The following is a 19,427-nucleotide window of genomic DNA, read 5'->3' on the forward strand; positions in this document are numbered from 1 at the left end:
CGGGCATTGCCCACTCATTAAACCACTCCCTGCCACTATCCCCGCCCAGAGACGCCAGACAGCCAAAGATGCGTAGTCCGTGCCCTTTGCTTCCGGGCTGGGGATGTTTACAGAATAACCGCTTCCGGTCGTAGCAGGTCCGGTTCAGAGGTCACGCGCAGAAGCGCAGCTTGGAGCAAAGATGAAGCTGTTAACGCACAACATGCTGAGCTCGCACGTGCGGGGTGTGAAGCAGGGCTTCCCGTTGGGACTGAAGGTAAAGTACCAATGCAGGGAGGTGGATGAAGAGATGTAAGTAACCCACCCCACACTGGAGGCCGCCTCTCAGAATGACGCCAGAACTCTTAGGTTTTTCTAGTACCAGTCTCTTAAGTAACGTATCCTGGCAATTTTTTTTCCCGTTTTTGTTGCAGTTTTATAAAAGAAAACACATAGCAGAATGCAAAGAGAAACATCTGGACTGACAGAGTTACTCGCGCATAGAACTGGGAAACTTTAGAGCCCTGCTCCATTCACATCCATCATCTCCAATAACATAACCCAAAGTCCTAGTCGTTGCACACCTGGATGATACAACCCACTCATAGAAAGTGATATCCCACCCCTACTACATAAAAGTCTTAACCAACTACAAACAACCCAACCCTTAAGGGCTAAACACCTGCCAAAAAAACACAACGTTCAGTGCAGACACAGACCTGGCTGTTCGAGCAGTAGCGGACCCCCCTCCCCTAGCGTCTTGAGACCCTCTGGGTGAGTAGTGCGCTATATAAATGCTTGATTGATTGATTGATTGAGACCATCCCTCAGGAAAACTCCTCCCTCTTCTTCCACACTACATCGCTCATATCAAGTCCCAGACGAAAATATGCATTTATTTCTTGCATTATAAAGCTCATATTGCACCTAAAAGGGTTTCAGTTAGTTGTGCAGTTGCGGATCTCAGCTAGTTTACTGAAATGCTCCGCAGTTCCATCAAGCTAAGGCTTCCACTGATTTATTGGTTCTCCACGTACAAACTTCTCTACAGCCTCCTAACTAGTCAGATCGCCAACGCATACTCAACACTCGTCACTGTACACACCATCTCACTGTACTCTTGTGATCTTTTCTGTTCGTTACCCAGACTCAACAGCATTCTCAACAAGCAATCGGCAAGTACATTTCCCCACCAAGCAACATACTCCACATCATACCGATGCACTTACAAGCGAGGTGCAAATCTAGCTAACCTGGCAGGAACATTGTCAACACCCCTGGGTTGCAAAACCCTAAAAAATGGTTTGTGATTTGTGCATAGTGTAAAAATACGCTTTAGCAGTTATGTACAGAAAAAAATCAGCGCTCCATGCAGCGGCTAATGCTTCTCGCTCTAAAACAGCGTAGTTACGTTCTGTCTGGATCAACGACCTTGCTGCAAATGCCACAAGTTTTTTGCTCTACCCCATCCTTACATTGACAGCAAGGCTCCTAACCCATGAACACTGGCATCAATAGTTAGAATGCTCACCCCTCTTGGATCAAAAGGAGATAACATTTGTGACTTGGCTATTTCCGATTTGATATTCACAATTACCTTCTCTTGCCTCTCACCCCAAGCAAACTCTTTCCCCTTCCACAATAACTCCCTCAAAGCCTCAGTCTTTTCAGCAAAACCGTTGACAAACGTGGCCTAATATTCTATTAACCCCATGAAAAAATCACAAATCACCTTTCCCCTGAACAGTAGGGGTTAAACTAATGACTTTGACAAGGTCTTCTATGGTGGTAAGATGTAATTCTGAAATGGTATACCCCAAGTATTCAATTTATTTCAATAAAAAAGAATGTTTTTTTATGCAGCGTTAAACTTGCTCCCTTCAGAGTCTCCAATACTGTAATTAGGTCATAGTTGTGTTCCTCCTTCGTGGAACCAAAGACAAGAACGTTGTCCCGGGGGAAGAAAAAATTACATGCATCTTTAAATAATCTACTCATCATATGCTGGAAAAAGCTTGAAACTGATGCCAAGCCGTAGGGTAGCCTGGTAAATTGGAATACCCCCTACATGGTGATAAAAGCTGTGAGATGCTTAGATTTAGGGTGAAGTTTAATTTGATGATATGCTGACTTCAAATCTAACCTGGTAAAGCATCTGGCATTATTGAGCAACAATACCATTTCCGATATTCTTTGGGGGGAAGGGTGTCCATCACAATACATTGATTGAGGGCCCTCAAATCCATGCACAATCTCGGGCAACCACCCCTGTTTTTTGTAATCGCCACAGGCTAAAGCCACTCAGTTGCCTCTGCAGCTTCTATGATTCCATCATTCTGCTTGTCTAGCAGTATCCTTTCACTTTGTCACGGACCACTATGGGAACTGCAGGGATGTGGAATTCCTATAACCCAACGCCCTGGACATATTGTTTGGGGTCAAGGGCAACAAGTTTTCATGAATATTTTGTCATTGGGACAAGTAGGCCCAACCCTTTGGCTGCCAGTTTACAGTATCACATTATGGATCAAGGAAAGGCATTAACTTCAGTTAAGGCAATATTTGTGTCCATGAGTTAATGCTGTTCAAGCTTGTATTTATGGTTCACTAATGCAAAGCCTTTTTAATAGGGTGAGCGATCTTAGTGAATGTTGTAAGCTCAGACTGCACTACTGATAGTGGTTCCAGTATAAAAATGTGTACACACGTTTTCAATTTTTAGCAATATGAGGCTATGTATAATGCTTCCAGAATGCTCTCTGATTAGATGCAAATATTTGCAGAAGCTTGAAAGCAAGATTGATGGTTCTTTGCTTGCAAAATAAAATGTTCACAAGAAAATGCAAAAACATTTTGCTAAACTACTGTAAAATGTTAGGTGCAATTTCCTTGCAGCATCAATTAGTAAAATGTGTTCATGTATGCTAGTATTCCCCCAAATTATTCATATTCATAATGTAAAATCAGGGTAACCAGCTTTAATAAGAATATGGGAAACCTAAAAATAACAATCATCAGTAAAGGCAGTAGGTCTGAAATTGTTGGTCAACCTTTTGGTTTTGTCAATGTATGACTTGTTTTGGCATGGTTTTGTAAAAGCTTACTGGTGTAAGGAGCTGCTAGACCCTCACCATTATAACAAACATTAGCAAAAGCAAAAATTGTTTTGGTCTCAAAAAGCACACACTGCCACAGTAGTTCCTGCCACTGACTGTGTGTGTCGATATGCTTCTTGTGAAAGAACAAAATGTGCTGTCACTCACAGTGAAGCTAGCTCATAGACAAAGAGAGACATAATTTTAATAAACACAAAAGGTCTTGGTTAACGCCAAACCTAATTAGGGGCCTAATCATTACATAGTCTCATAAGTGCACCCATGTCCTTGCATTAAGTGCAAATATACAGCTTTTGTGAATTCACAAGACTTTACAGAAGTAGGACAAGAAATAGTACTCCTAGAAAATATTTGTGAACTGCATTTTAGCATGAGCAAATATGCAGGTGTAGATTTGCTAATGGGAAAATCTGAGTGTTTGCAAGTTCACCTCCATTCACTTTTTTTCCCTAACCCTGGAAGAAGTTTTATGTCTATTGTCAGGAGTACATTTCCAACCTTTCTCAGTATGGGAAAAGATTAAAGAAGAGTTGGTGAAAACCCTTAACATGCAAGTTAGTAGGTTTGAACAGACTCAAAAGGGCATTCCAACCCTGGAATTGTTGCTTACAATTACCTTCAGCACCAGTATAGATCTGTGGAAATATGACAACATAAGGGAATTGCTAGTATTCAAACCCTACTATGGAAGGAGCCCTGGCATAATCAGAGAGGCTATTTCAGAGCTCTTGCATAATGATATGCTGTCATAATTTGTCGCCGAATTACATGGCACAAAAGGGACAAGTAGATTTTGTTACAGGACAAGTGGATTTATGAAGCAACCTGCCCCATGGACAAGTAGATATTTTAATAAATTCCACACCCCTGGTTGAACTTTCTGTTGATTATGCTTCACTGGTCTAGCACCCTCCTTAAGCTTTATTTTGTGCACGTAACCTTCCACAGTCCCCACCTCTTCCTTGAAAACATCAGTGAATTTGTCTAGTATAACCATAACTTCTAGACCCTCCTCACCTTGTATAACCAACACTTGTTCACTGGACATAGGATCCAGGAAAACATGTAAGAAATACTGCTGCACCCAACCCGAAATGGTGGGACCATCTTTTGATATATAAATTCCCTTCTGCCACTCTCCCTTTGAATGAGAATGTGGACTCTACAAAATCCAAGATATGTACAACTTTTACCCACTATATCCCTTGGGTTGTATATCACTCGGTTTTAACTGTATCCTAAGCCACATCTTGTCAAATAAAGCTTTAGGAATCCTGGATCCACCATTAGTTCAATCGCTACCCCATTCACTAAATATCCTGCTTTTGATCTATTCCTTCTCATATTTTCCCCACTTTAAAAGTAAAGAACCCTTTCCGGCATATCATCTTCTCTTTTTTACAGGCTACACAATTTTTTGACATGCCTTTGTACACCCTGGCTAAATGCCCCTTCTTCCCACATTTGCGAAAATCCTTATCTTGTGCAAAACATCCTTTGTAGTCCGCAGAGTATGACATACTTCCACATCTGTAACAACCCTTGTATTCTGTTCGTAATTCCTGTTCGATTTGTCTTTTCCTTTCTCAACAAAAAACTTCTCTTTGACGTCTGTGTTTTTTTTTTTAAATAACCCCACATTTCTTCCTGTTCACTACATTAACCTCCTCAATTTTAATGAGTTCAGTTTGTTGCATTTCCCTCATACAAGTGAGATTCTTCCACTATCTTTGTAATACCTATCGCCTCTTGATGAATGGGATTTCTTGCAACCCACAACTTTTCCTACATCATCTTTTCCTACATTAGACAATCAACTGGTCTCTTATCTGATAAGTCATATTTCCAAAGTTGCACTTGAAAGCCAATTCCTGTAATCTAGTCATAAACTGATCTACTGTTTCAAGGCTTTTCTGGGGCTGAGTATAAAATGTATGCCTGCATAACTATGTTTGCTTGTTGACCAAAATACTTCTAGTCATTTTTTAGTTTCCACTTAAGCATCTGTTATTTCTTCATTATCTGCTCCTTAAGCTGTCAGTAAAAATGTGAACATTTTAGGGTTTTCCTTCCCCAATGCACTCATCAATAATTCTCTTTTCCTTGGTGAGCGCAACTGTAACCTTTCGATGGCCTCCAAAGAATTTTCAATCCACTCCTCCCATTCAATTGGAGGTGAACCTGTTTGGGATAGAAACATTGGAGGTGTAGCTGCTGATTGCACTGTTTGACTAACCGTTCTCAGACTATGTATGGAATATTCATAAATAAACGCAAGTAACTTCGAAGGTAAAGTGCAGAAATGTTATTTTTATTCTCACTCGAATAGTCTTGTTTCTATGCCCATGAAACGGCTGTACAAGAACAGAAAGGTAGTCCCAGTTCAATGTTTTTCTTTATTAACTTTAGTTTGAATTTTAGGGGGAGTAAAGACACACTTTAGACACCACATTTCTAGATGATATCTCTTTTAATGAGATTCACAAATCAGAAGGTGCACTCAATAAGAATAAGAATAAATCCAAGTGAACAGAAATATTCCAAAATTCTTCTTTTATTCATGAATCCATTAAGAGACGGCAAACAGCCAACGCGTTTCGTTCCCTATTGCCATAGGAACTTCTTCAGGGCTAAGAGTCACTCGAAATGGGGAATTATAGAACCACAGGAAGACGGAGTCCAAATAATCCCAATGTCAGCTTGTGTATAGACTTTAAGTTATGTACATAAATGGCACATCAGAATCTGAATCTTAACAAGAGAGGTATGAATAATGCCTCCAATATACAGGTACCGCAGCAGATTGTACGAAGTGTAAATCCTGACACGATGTGCAGGTGGTTTACATTGTAATAGTCTTTAATTAAAAAAGACGTGTGAATAATGCCTCCAAAGTACAGGTGCCAAAGCTGGTGGTACGAAATGTAATTCCCGACTCAAGACGGGCGGCATGATAACCGGCAGGAATTGCTGCCGGTTATCATGCCGCTCGTCGCGTCCGTATCACATTGACTACCATACTGTAAAGCATCTGCTTCTTGAGTCGGGAATTGCATCTCGTACCGTCTGCACATCGTGTCAGGATTTACACTTTGTACGATCTGTTTCGGTACCTGTATATGGGAGGCATTATTCATACCTCTCTTGTTAAGATTCAGATTCTGATATGGCATTTATGTACATAACTTAAAGTCTATACACAAGCAGACATTGGGATTATTTGGACTCCGTATTCCTGTGGTTCTATTATTCCCCATTTCGACGGACTCTTAGCCCTGAAGAAGTTCCTGTGGCTTTGGCTGTTTGCCGTCTCTTAATGGATTCATGAATAAAAGAAGAATTTTTGAATATTTCTGTTCACTTGGATTTATTATTATTCTTATTCGTGAATTCCTTTAGACTATTTAGCATCGAACAACGGCAGATGCTGGAAGTAGTTGCACCAAACATTGATATACATGAACTTTGGAATTTGGGTGCTCCACCCTTATCTGCCGTTGCTGGCTCTTTTGTTTATGTATCTCTCTTTAAATGTTTATTAACTAATGGCCTGGTTTTGATTTCGGTGGACTAGTTACTCTGTCACAAAGGAGACTGATATCCCATCCGCCAACATTTAAATCTTTATATTTCGGAGAATCGGATATCCGTCACCGTTGTGACTGAGTAACCGGTTTGTCAAAATCTAAATAAGGCCTTAAGACTTTTGTCCTTCCTCTCTCTTCGTATCCTACATTACGAGAAGACCACAACCCCCTACTCCGCCCCAAGGTACAAAGACTCGGCTGTAAATCAATCAGTGGCACCACATGTAATGAGCACTGCGGGGCGCACGCCGCTCTTCCCGGCATGAGATCGGCTGCACACAAGACACGCTGAGGCACGCAAGCTGGTCGCAGAATGCAGTGAGACTTGTGTGCTGGTTTCCCTTGCGGGCAACTTGGCTGCTCTCGTGCCTTCTCCCATGGACCGCTTGTGGCCACCTCACCAATTAACAAAATTATGCCCAATATCACTTACCGCAACCAGCAGGTCGTCCACAAACACTGCGGGTAACCGTCCTGTCAAGCGTCCTTAAAAATGCTTCTCCATCGATGGGTTCATCCCCAACGTGGCTGGTTTTACTCATCGCAAAATGTAAGTAACATCCATAGCCTGGGTGTTAGCGAAACCACATTTGTTCTTTAAAGCCAACTACATACAGGGCGCTCCATTGCCTGCCTGGCAGTAACTGTCACCACTGCTCCAGAAGATTTCTTTGCCTCACAAACAACCCCCGTCACAGTGACAACAGTCACCCAGCTTGACGTCGCCCCATAGCTACATGTATTATAAATAAGGCACCCAGTTTTTCGTTAGTACTGATTTTTACAGATAACTATAGACCAAAAACAATGTTTTGCCTGAGTGTGTATTTATTTTTAAAAGTGGAAAAATGCAGAATATTGCGCTTCTTGTGAGTGTACCTCCATGCTGTCCTTCCTGAATTCCACACCAACAGCTGAGCAGATAGGCAGCTTGGAGACTTAAAACAGGATGAGATAATTTCTTTAAATACAGCCATATGTTAACATACATTTGTATATCATGCTAATATTTACATGTGGGTGTAGTGTTATGTTATATTTGGCTGCTTATTTATTTTAAACGTTTTATATAACGCTAGCTTGACCCATGGGTATCAGAGCGCTTTACATATACACAGAAGAAAAAGGTTGCATTACATAGCATGATCCAAGGAAGCAAAAAAGATATAAGCAACAGCATCATAATTAGCCAAAAACAGTGAGCGATAAAGGTTGCATTACATAGCATGAACTAAGGAAGCAAGAGAAATGTAAGCAAAAACATATCAAAAACATAATAATTAGGCAAACGGTGGGGTAATAAAATGCAACAGGCATTAAAGTATGAGTGCATGTTTATTAGTTAAATGTGTAAATCTACCACATTGCAACGCTCTTTATGTCCACAACACAAAATAAATATGGATAAATGCCAGTAAGATGACAAGAAAATAAATGTGGATAAATACAAACGAAAATAAATATCATAAAACTGGGCGCTCTAATTATAAAATGTATTGATTCTCCACGTACAAACCCTTTCCTTTCTCTCCCACACAGGCCACTGAGGTGAAAGTGAACACTGTGGATTTCAATCAAGAGTTTGTGGCGCGGATGATCCCTAAGCTGGAGTGGAAAGCGTTAGTGGAGGCTGCAGACAATGTACGTACCTGGGATATAGTCTTAATGGCATCAAATGGACACCTTACGGAAACCGGACGGGAAAATGGCAGCATCTCTGGATAGCATAGGTGGGGCTTTGTCCCTGTAAGGGTATAAAGTGCAGCTGTTTGCCAGAGAGCTGGTTAATTGCTCGGGAGGAGAGAAGTTGGATTTAGTTCACAGTCAAAGTGTACAATACCCAGTATTCATATGGTGTAAGAACTTATAGGAGTTTAGTGATGCTTGCAAGGTAACATTCAACTGGCACCCTGTCATGTACAGAGTCCATCTAGTCTTTCAAATGAACAATGATAATGGGTGTGTCATTCAGTTTCCCTAATGTAATGAAAGAATCTTATTTGCAACACACAAAACACCAGATAAAATAGAATGCACTCTACAGGGTTGCCCTTACTCAAACAGTGGCAGTAGATCTTATTGATCATGAACTCTGTGTTGCATTCTTCTACAAGCAAAATGGATGCTATATATCATGGCCAGTTTGCAGAGGTGTGCCAAAAAAGTGTAGCAAGGTGCTGTTAGCGACCAACTTTTTGGTAGATTTCATGTGTGGGTGAATTGTCAAAGGTGGTAGGAAGTGGTGCAGCAGTAAAGTCCAAGCCGTTATAAGCAAGAGAAATGTAGTGAGGCAGTACTAGGTGTGTGTTAGTCCCTCCCATTAACCCAGTGCCATGGGAATTATGCTGCATTGGAGCATCAAATTACGCTGTAGGGTTGACTAAATTATGCAGTGAAAAAGGGTAATTTTAATGCAGCAATTTATGTGGCAAATGCGACACGTCCATAAGTATGTGGAAATCACAGCAAAATCTTTGCCTAAGTCCAGCGGATCAAACCACAGACGCACATGAACTGGGGACAACAATGGCAAAGTTGCCAACCAAAACATTTACCTTGAGTTGTTTGTGGGAGCAGGCAGGGTTATACAGGGACAGCTCGTATAAAATCCTGATATGTGTGAACAGACCGGTCGTTAGTGAGCATATCTAAAAACACTAGTATCTGTGGCAGATAAGACACTAAGGCTTGTTAGAGTGAACAGCACAACCCTTGCTTGAGTTAAATGAGATTTGCTGTAGTCCTCTGTTCAAAGGTGAATCTAATCACGTCCCTAATGGTCGGTATGAGTGCTGGAAAAGTCATAGAGGGCATCCTTTAGCGTTACTGTGTACTATATCCAAAACTCTCTTCCTTTTCAGATAATTTTTTTTTAAATTTCATTTTCATGTTAAACACAAAAAAGAACACTACCACCTGTTGCCCGCCTTCTAACCCCTCTCATCCTCTACCTCATCCCAGCTTCAACCCTCAACTCTTGCCCCAGCTATCCACCCCAGTACCCACATTCTCTCCAAAATCCTCCTGGTGCAGCTGCACCAAAGTTCATGAGCACTGAACAGGGCTGACTGACCCCATGGGGGCCAAGGAGTAAACCAAACTACTGGGTCTCATTCGTAGAGGGCAAGTGCGTAAATTGTCCCAGGGTTTGTGCTACTATGACTCTGCAAACTGGGCCAAGTACAACCCCTTCAGCACTTGACTCTTCGTGGTAGAAGTGGCGGGCAGTCGGACTTCTCTTGGAGGTAGTTTGGAGCAACTTGAGCTCAGGACTAAACAGTCACACAGCAGCGCAGTAACTGAATGTCCAACTTCGTGATTATCTTACAAGAAGGAAAAAATACTTTAATGTAGGTTAGAACTGGATACTGCACACAAACATAGGCAAAGCACAATTTAATGTCCTAGGTGCTGTAGGGCAGGGCTGCGCTTCTATCTACTATCTCCCTTCAGTTCTGCCCTCCAACTCTCCTTCAAGTCTATGGCATTCCGCCATGGAATTAGGGCAATAAAGTGATTATGGCTCAGTGCATCTCTTCCTCCAATACCAATTTTTTCACTTTCTTTAAGTTGTTTGGTAGCGTGAGCAAACCAAGGGATGTGTCTGGTCTTATGGAAAGTGATATTGGGCATGCAATGGTTGTATTATTTTTTTTTTACCATCATCCAGTAAATTATTTTATGTGGAAATGGAGTAATTAGCAATTAAGAGAAATAAGAGGCAATAACTAGCAACATTACTAGGTCCCATGCACTGGCGCTGGCTTCCAAAATGGCACTGCATAAACCATTTAACATATTTGATCTTTCAGTGAAAAGCTATTCCTAGTATGACCTGCAGCATGCACATTCCGCTTATACCATGTCTTTGCTTTTCACAGTTTCGTTCTTTCTTTCCCTCTACAGCTGGGCCACCTGTCAGATCTCCCTAGCGATCTGATCACTGACTATGAAAGCAATGAAGACTTCCTGCGGAAAGTACATCACGTTCTCCTGGAGGTAATGTGAACAAATCAACCGGCAGCACTCTATCCCTTTTGCTCCTGCCAGTCTGGTCCAGTGGTCTTCGAAAAAAACAATATTTTCACCTTCAACATATGAGGTATTAGGGAAATGTAAAACTTTGGTAGTTGCAGTCTCATATTTTTTTACATAATCGGAACCACATATATGACACCAGATTCTTAGATTAAACGCCTTTAATGCCCTCAAGACTAAGGAGCCGATTACGATCTTGTTTGGAAAGCATTACTACCGACGTACAAATCGCACTCAGGGAGTCCCACCGACTGATTACGATGTGTCCGTTTGTGTACGGACTCGGTTCAGTCGGACTCCCATTGAATTCAGTGGGAGCCTGTGTACAACGTGAACACATGCTCCCATTGAAAAAGGGGTGGGTGGGAAAATGTGTGCACCCTGTGCCGGGCACCCCATGGTGTCAACCACACTGTGCATGCATGGAAAGGGGGGGCCCATGGGCAGGGTCAGATTGGTAGCCTGGGCACTCAGGAAATGACCGAAGGGCATGTAGCCTAGTTCCAGCTGTGGGCTGCATTTTTGGGCAGCCTGGGGGCTGTCTGTGCTGTTCGGATGCTGCCAGCGGCCCAGTGGGTGTCTGAGTGGCCTTTCTAAAAGCAGATGGGCGGAGGTATCACTCCTTTTCTCTTGCTGGGCCGACCCATTAATGTATGCTGATTGAGCGGGGGTAGAGGGCCTGAGCAAAAGTGGTCTCATTTGCATTCATGTGTGGCTCAGCAGTGTGAACTAATCTGTTCCTTTTTTTTATCGATGTGAAGTTAATAAAACATGCCCCACACCCCCTTTCTTTTCATAAAACTTAGCCAAAGCAGTGTTTGTGGAAAGGCAATATGCAAATGTGGGCCACTTTTTTTTGGTGTGCCCAGGCCGTTTTTTGATCCCAATCCAACCCTGCCCATGAGTACCCCCCCTGCGACCGATTCGGAGGACCCTTGGTAAAGAGAGGTGGGGACTAGTCCAATTCCCGTAGCTGTTTTATCTCGGCAAAACCGAGTCAGTTCAGCTGTCAGAATCGGTCATCATACTCGCTCGTTTGGAAGCCGTCCCTATTGAGCTTCACCATTCGGCTCCGAACAAGTCGGACTGACTGAATCGCGTTCGGAACCAATTTGGTCACTTCAGACGGCTTCCTCGCATTGGTCATCTGGAAAGTTGGACGATTCGGTCAGAAACCTAGACTCCGAATCGGATATGAAGATTCCGAATCCCGTTTGGAGCCTTTCCTAACGAGATTGTAGTCGGCCCCTAAGCATTAGTTTAATGAAACCTTCATCAGGCAAAAAGTATCGATATCTAATCAAGCATAATAGCTTATTAGATTCTAATCGCTTCTTCAAGAGCTACAAACTAACTTTGAAAAATATTGGGTGTCCATGAGGCTTATGTGAATATCCTTGGAATGCATCACTGGTTGGAGTATCACTGCTGTCCTTTCACCTTTAGTGAATAGATATCACTTGGGACAGATCCCTACGTGCTATTTTAGGACAAGCGCGTCATAATCCTTCTTTCACGTCCTTCATACAGAATAGGTGCTTCCTGGAGCTGTTGACTTAGTCCTGTAGAATGAAAAAGGACTCAGATTATATTCCAGGTATTTTATTGAGTCTAAAACTGTCAGGCCAATATGCTTGTGACAGAACTTGATGAGTTGAATAAGCTTCTCTTATGGGGCCTTTCCACATGTTGGCACAAACTCAGATTCTGGAGGCCATGCGGATAAGGGATTGGATGACTTTGGCAAGTGTCAAAGTCATGCTTCGGTTTTTTATAAAGTAATAGTACTGACACTAGGATTTGAAGATTAGAGTATGATATAATTACTATCAATACTGATGTTTGTGGTCCAGCATGAATTCTGTTCTCTGGGTGTTGACAAAAGTTCTAGAAGTGCAGTTTTATATCCTCACCATCAGGTGACACATTTGTTTTTCCACTTAGATGATTGGCTGAACAAAATGCAGTGTCAAACTTCCCTTGGGGATAGCTTTTGTCAGATTTTTTTTTACCCCTTTCGAATCTGGTATTTTCCATTAACAAGTAGAGGTGCACTCTCTTATCTGATCCTACCTACATAGATGCTTCCTTTTAAAGAAGCCATGATTGACTCCTCAGTTGGTCTGTGTTTCCATCGCCAAAGATGATTTTCTTCCTTAATCATGAAATGCAACAACATTTTAATCAGTCTTCAGTTGGATGGTTTCATAGGCTCTTGGGTCTAAAGGCCTCTTACACCAATCAGACCCTCCAGGATATCGCGATTTCGCGATTTGCCGCGAAATCGGCACTTTAGTAAAAATGCCGCGATTTTTACAAAAGTGCCCGCGAAATCGGCACTTTTTGTAGAAATCGCGGCATTTTTACAAAAGCCGCCTATATCCTGGGGGCGTCTGACTTACGTTGTTTATTGGGGCGGGCGGGAAGGACACAGAAGCACGAAAGAATAACATTCCGGGCTTAATGGGGCATTAGCAGCTCACTGCGACGGGCTTTGAAGTGCCCCTCCCGCGTCTGGCTCCCCGCTGGAGACCCTCCCGGTGACTGGGGCGAGCCCCCGCCCTCTCCCCTGGAGCCGAGGGTCGATATGGGAAAGAATAGAAAGGGTGATTGTTCGCTGACCTGTGTGAGGAAGGATGAACCTCTGGGAGCCGGTGGATTTGTGTTTCAAAGTGCATAAGAGGCAGAGACCCCACAGCACTGAACTCCTCTTGCTTCACAGATAAAATTGGCAGTAAACCTAGGTCTGAAATGCAAAGGCAGGTAATGAGCTTCAAAAGGAAATACGCTCATTATGGATAAACGATAATTAGAGTCAAATGTTCAAGGGTCCTAAACGATAAAGCCATGCTACAATTTCTACCGGCCCCTTGAAGATATCCTCAACGACAGTCTTGATACTATCAACAAATCACGTTGCAACGTCAGCAACTACAGAGTAGCACATCGGAATAAGTGCTACTTTCAAATTGCACATTATCAAGCATCGAAAAGTGTGTCACTTTCACTTAAAAGCCTGAGTAATCACCGATGTGAGTAGCCTCCAGCCTGTGCCTACTTTTGCCCAATCCAGTAGCAGTGGGCCAGTCGTGGCTAACAGCCAATTATTTCCTGTTGGCATTGCCCAGCCCACTTTGTTTTCTATAAAGAATGACGCAGCTCATCCAGTTTCACGCTGTGTGAGCCTCGGCACAAACATACCTCAGACGTACAAACAGGGCACGGAGGCAGGGGGCAGCCAGGCCCCCTCACGTGCTGATGGTTTCTGCCCTTCATTTGGGGAGAAGCCCCCCCCCCTCCTCCTCCGGCTAATTTCTAGAGCTGGTTTATTTCGGGCTTTTCTTTTTTCTTGCTCTAGTTCTGCGAGACCCCGGGGTTTCTCTCCGGAGGATGCGAGCGGCAGTTACCATCGGCTTCCTGCACAGAGGACCACAGACAGGAGGGAGAGAGAAAGAGGGGGTGGAGGCACATGTGGGGGGAGAAGAAAGGGGGAGTGGCTGGGTTTAGAAGGAAAGGGTAGGGGTGAAAGAAAATGGGAGGAGAAAGGTGAAAGGTGGAGCGCAAAGGTAAAGAGGGGGAGCAAGAATGAAACCTGAGGGTATGGGGCAGGTGAGACGAGAAAGAAGGGGTGAAAGAGAGGGGGAGTGAGCAAAGGAGTCAGAGGTGGGAAAGAAGTAAAGGGTAGTAGGGGGTGAGAGAAACTGGGCGAATGAAAGTGAAAGGTGGAGAAAAGTAGAGAGGAGTGAGCAGGAGAGAAAGAGGGAGGGTGAATGCGCGAGAAAGGGCGAGAGAGAAAGGGGAAGAAAGACAGTGTCTGGAAGAACGAAAGTATGAGAGCTAGAGAGAGAAGAGAGGGTGAGGTAGGGAGAGAGGGCGACAAGAGAGAACTAGAGAGATCCAAAGATGGAAAGAGAGAGGGACGGGGGAGAAGAGACTGGGCTGAGAGAGATATCGATAAGAAGAGAAAGATGTGTGTGAGAGAGAGAGAGAGAGAGAGAGGATGAGTGAATGAGACACAGAAAGGAGGGGGCATGAGAAACAGAAAGCTGAATGGGACAGTGAAAAGAGTGAAACAGGAAGGAAGATAGAGGAGCTAAAAGCGGCAAAACACAACTAAGAGAGGGAGAATTGGGAGGCAGAAAGAGTGTAAGGAAGGGCGGGTGACGGATAGGGTCACTGGAGGCCGCTTTATCAAGGTCCAGGGCCAAATGAAATGCCGCACAATTGCCGCTAAATTTCCATATTTGTGCCGCTAAATTTCCATTTTTGTGCCGCTAAATTTGCTAATCCATGCCGCTATATCCTGGGGGGTCTGACCAATGATGTGTACTTAGTTCAGTTGCGGAAAATAATTTTACAACATCAGGTGCCTCAGAGCTTTACTCAATCTGTTGAACCTCAACTGAAGAACTGCGCAACCTCTAGCCATATTTTGGCGTTTTTCACTGGTTGAATTTAGTGTTCAACATGATAGAGGGAGTTAGTTTCAGGCTTGATTCTTCGTTGATTCTGTGTCATGAATATCGGACTTTTACCAGTACGCCTGGGGAGCTCATTGTGAAATTCAACTGGCTCATGGACTCTGGATTCTCCAGAACAGAAATCTATCTCGAGCGCAAAATGGTATTTTCTTGACCTAAAGCCCATCCTTTCTTTCCTGCTAGAGTTTTACAGTTCCCTCTTCGACAATACTTTTTCGGCTGACTTCTCGCCTTTGGGATTGGTCAAATAACAGTAACCCTTTCCTGATAGTGTCTTATCTTCAAGCATTCTCATCGGACTGCATTATCCTCCACAAGTGGTGCATCAGTTGAAATGTGTTGGAGGACCTGAAAAACCTGGGACTATCTACATATATTTTTTCTTTTCAGAAGTAAACACCATGTGCTCAAAGATGCAGGAACAAGTCCCTGTAAAAGCTCTTCTTTTGCAGGAATAGTTTATATTTTATCCCTAGAATCACACAAAGGAGGAACAACAGGAATACTTAAGGCCTGTTGGTTTGTTCTCCATAACCAGAGAACTAAAGTGTGAAAAAAAAGAACAGACCACTGGCACTAGGCATTGACCTAGTAGTCCGCAAAGATGGGAGTTGAACATCTAATGAAAACATTTATGCAGGATGCTTGGACATCACCCACACAAGGTGGCCTGTTTCATCCCTTGGTCTGCTCCTCTTTGAAGCTCTTTGACAGGGAAAGCTCTTTAAGACCTCACAGTGCTTGGATATTATTGACTAACATGGTGTGAAAACACAACCAAGCTTTTTCAGTTCTCATTTAATACCCCTACAAATGTAGGGTTGTCTACGGTTGATTTAACGTAATTTAATATTGTTACCCTATGACGAACCTAAAAAGTCAAAGGACAAGTTACTAACCTTTTTGTCTGTAAGCATCTACTTATTTCATGCATGATGGAGCATACTGGATCTGTGGTATTTCTTGAGGACTAGGGATTTTATTTTACACCGACGATGACTACCTATGTTAAATAAATTATGCAGTGGCTACATTTTAATGCTGCTGTATTTGCCTACACCTCCCTCATGGGCACTTCAATTGCCTAGGATCCTGTATCAAACCCCACCTAAAACTGGGATGGTTTCTTGTGGTAGATTACTTTCCACCTGGTTCGGTTTGTTGATTAGTCTTCGCTTTTGGCAACAGGAGTGGAAAACCTCATCAGCCCTGTCGATCGCTAAAAACTAGAACATACAGCCTGATTCATCAAGCTTAATTGCGCTCGCAAAGGGCCAGATTCTGAGAATCTGGCCCTTTGCGAGTGCAATTTTTGCATTTGGGATTCATCATCCCAAATGCAAAATTCGCTATTAAAGAATTCGCATATTTGCGAGGAATTGCATTTAAGGAATCTCTATTTGAGATTCCTTAAATGCAATTCATGAACCATTTTAAAATACCGAAATCGCAATTTTGGGCTGCTATTTACCGCGAGGTCAAACCTCGTGGTAAATAGCGAAAACTTAGAAAAATGCATTTAAAAGCATTTTTCTAAGTTGCATGTCACACACACACATGTCCTTTGGACATGTGTGTGCGCAACACCAATGTAGATTACATTTCAGGGGTGCTACAGGGTGTCCTTTGGACACCCCTGGCACCCTTGAAATCGCTATCTTATTTGCGATTAGCAAATTGCTATTCGCAAATAAGGAATAACTCCCCATTCATTCCTATGAGCCTTTAGGCCCATAGGAATGAATGGGGAGTTATTCCTTATTTGCGATTAGCAATTTGCTAATCGCAAATAAGGAATGTGTAGGAATCGCATTTCTTTATGCAATTTCTACATGAATCCCGTTTTGCAAGTCCTTAATAGCGATTCCTTATGAATCGCGATTAGGGGCTCGCAAAACGGGAGAATGATGAATCAGGCTGTAAGTTCCTGTAAAGTTAGCATCTGCAGATTTGGACATCTCAGAAGAAAGGGATTTGAATCCAGTAAAGCCTTCTTTGAATGATGTTGTCGGATTCATTACTTCTTTGACTCATAAAGGGATTCAAGTTGATTCCTGTATACTTTACTGACTAGGCCCTGTGACTAACCCTGGTGAAAATGCTGATACTTTTTTTAGGAACATTAAGCAGTTATATCTAATAATGACAGCTTCCTGCATTTCCATTAACCCATTATATATTACGCTTCACATTGGAATCTGAATCTCATCAAGTCGAAACCGTAGGACATTACATTGTCTTAAACAACTACAATATTGTACTGTGAACATTTTCTTCTGAAGATTCTAACTGTAATTGTAACGGATGAAATCAGTCATGTTTTCTGTGTATCTTTGGCACTTTTTCACAAAGCTTTAAACCCACTGCATCAGCTCTTGGTGAGTGAACATTTTCTTAAGTTTCAAAATCTTCCAAGAAATAAGGAGTTTAGCCTCAAACACTTCATGCCCATCCCCTCGAGCAAAGTAGCCAGAGTGGCTATCTGAAGATACGTTCCCATTACAGCATTTGTATGGCAGCCACATGGGCAACTGCATGCTTTTTTTCTCCAAAGAATTACTTGACTGGAACCATCTTCTAGGAAAGAAGCAGCTTTTGTGTAGTACAGTTTGTGAAGTGCCCTTATTTTAAGCATGGTTGAGATGTGTGCTGTCTGAGACCGTCAGAGTTAGGTTGAGAAGAAAGAAAAGCAGGACGACTGAGTAAGGCACAATTACTTTCATGGTAATTTTCCTATCCTAATTAATAAACCACCCCGTCCCAGTCAGCATATGGTTTGCTATAACATTGTAACAAGTGACGGTGACCCTCAAATTCGTGGAAGGATACTGGAACATGGTTGCTGGCTGCATTGGTTTTGGTGAACGGTTTTTCTGTTCCTGCAATCCAGTGCAGGCAATTTTCAACTAGCTATGAAATAGGGCGAGCAAGAACTAAGAGTACAAGAATAACAAAGAAGATCATGTTTCTTTTGGATGGCTCCCCATAGAATATTCAAATGGATACCTCCGTATAATAGCTGAGAACACTTTTTCACCATCTTGACCTAAACCAACCACTTGCATTAGCAAAAGCTTAGTGATGTTTAGAGTTAGGAAATAATCTTCTCCGTGGGTACATTATCCTCGCTGACCTGCTTCTTACATAGTTCACACTTTTTTATGTTCTTGTGGACTACATTTTATAGGAGATTCACCTCTTAGGAGGCTTTTTCCTGAATTTAAAATAAACATTGATATGCTCTCTTTTAGTCAGCAGATAATCATTCTTGGCGTAATTTCAGATTGGTTGGTCGTTGTTTGTAAACCACACTTCTTGCTTAGTATCCCGGGAAAGTGTGCTTTAAATGAATGCTGTTATAGAATAAAAGGCGAAAGTCCGGCAGAAACGGTGGTGGTCTAGTGTGGCGGGAAAAGGGTTAGCCAGATAAATAGGAAGCGCTCTGTAATGTTCACTGCTTTTAATTGAGCTGCATGGTGTATGACTATGGCCTAAACCATTTGTTTTTTCCTTCGGGTGCAGGTGGAGGTCATCGAGGGGACATTGAAGTGCCCGGAATCTGGACGGGAGTTTCCAATCACCAAGGGTATCCCAAACATGCTGCTCAATGAAGACGAGAGCTGAGGGATGGAAGAACGTTCCCTTGGGTTTACAGGTGCCTGGGTTAGTGGCGCCCCCCATTTTGCAACCATCCGTGGACTGGTCAAAGTCCGTGGCCAGGTTGTAGTTAAGCATTGTTCTCAGTATTTGACATTTTCTGCTGATCATTGCTATTTCTGTTGTTGTTTATTTTGTAAAGATGTTTCATTTTTGTAAATTAAAGAAGGTAATGAGTACAGTTTCTTAATTATTTTTCATGCCATACTAATTTCCTGCTGGAATTGTGTTGTGTCCTATGTAGAAAGACACCCGGAGCCAGGATGTATATTTAGGTCTTCTTTATTCAGTCTTCAGTTCAGGTTACCTCTGTCTTGACTCCAGCCAGCCTAGTGTGGTACCAGCCCCACCAGGAGCAGCCTGCCTAGCTGCTCAGCCCATCTCTAACCTCCACATTCATCCCACTCATACACCCAGGCATTGCACGCATCACAGGCACACCAACATTCTAAGATCAAGTCACATTCTGGCTGAGCAGCTAGAGGTAGCAGGGCTAGAGTACATGTTATACTAGTAAATAGGATATAACAAATTGTCTTCCTGAATTTTACTCTGCCAGTACCTTAATC

The 19,427-nt window shown here is 42.6% G+C and overlaps 1 protein-coding gene across 1 annotated transcript; it reads left to right on the forward strand.

Annotated features, from left to right (window-relative positions):
• Nucleotides 1-127: 127 nt before the first annotated feature.
• TRMT112 (tRNA methyltransferase activator subunit 11-2) lies at nt 128-19,037 on the forward strand. The gene is made up of 4 exons (XM_078660506.1): nt 128-256; nt 8,222-8,323; nt 10,589-10,681; nt 18,724-19,037. Exons 1-4 carry the CDS (start codon nt 182-184, stop codon nt 18,823-18,825), a joined length of 372 nt encoding a protein of 123 aa, XP_078516632.1. The 5' UTR covers nt 128-181; the 3' UTR covers nt 18,826-19,037.
• Nucleotides 19,038-19,427: the final 390 nt, after the last annotated feature.

Source organism: Lissotriton helveticus, chromosome 9, assembly GCF_964261635.1.
Source record: "Lissotriton helveticus chromosome 9, aLisHel1.1, whole genome shotgun sequence".
NCBI classification, from domain to species: Eukaryota; Metazoa; Chordata; class Amphibia; order Caudata; family Salamandridae; genus Lissotriton; species Lissotriton helveticus.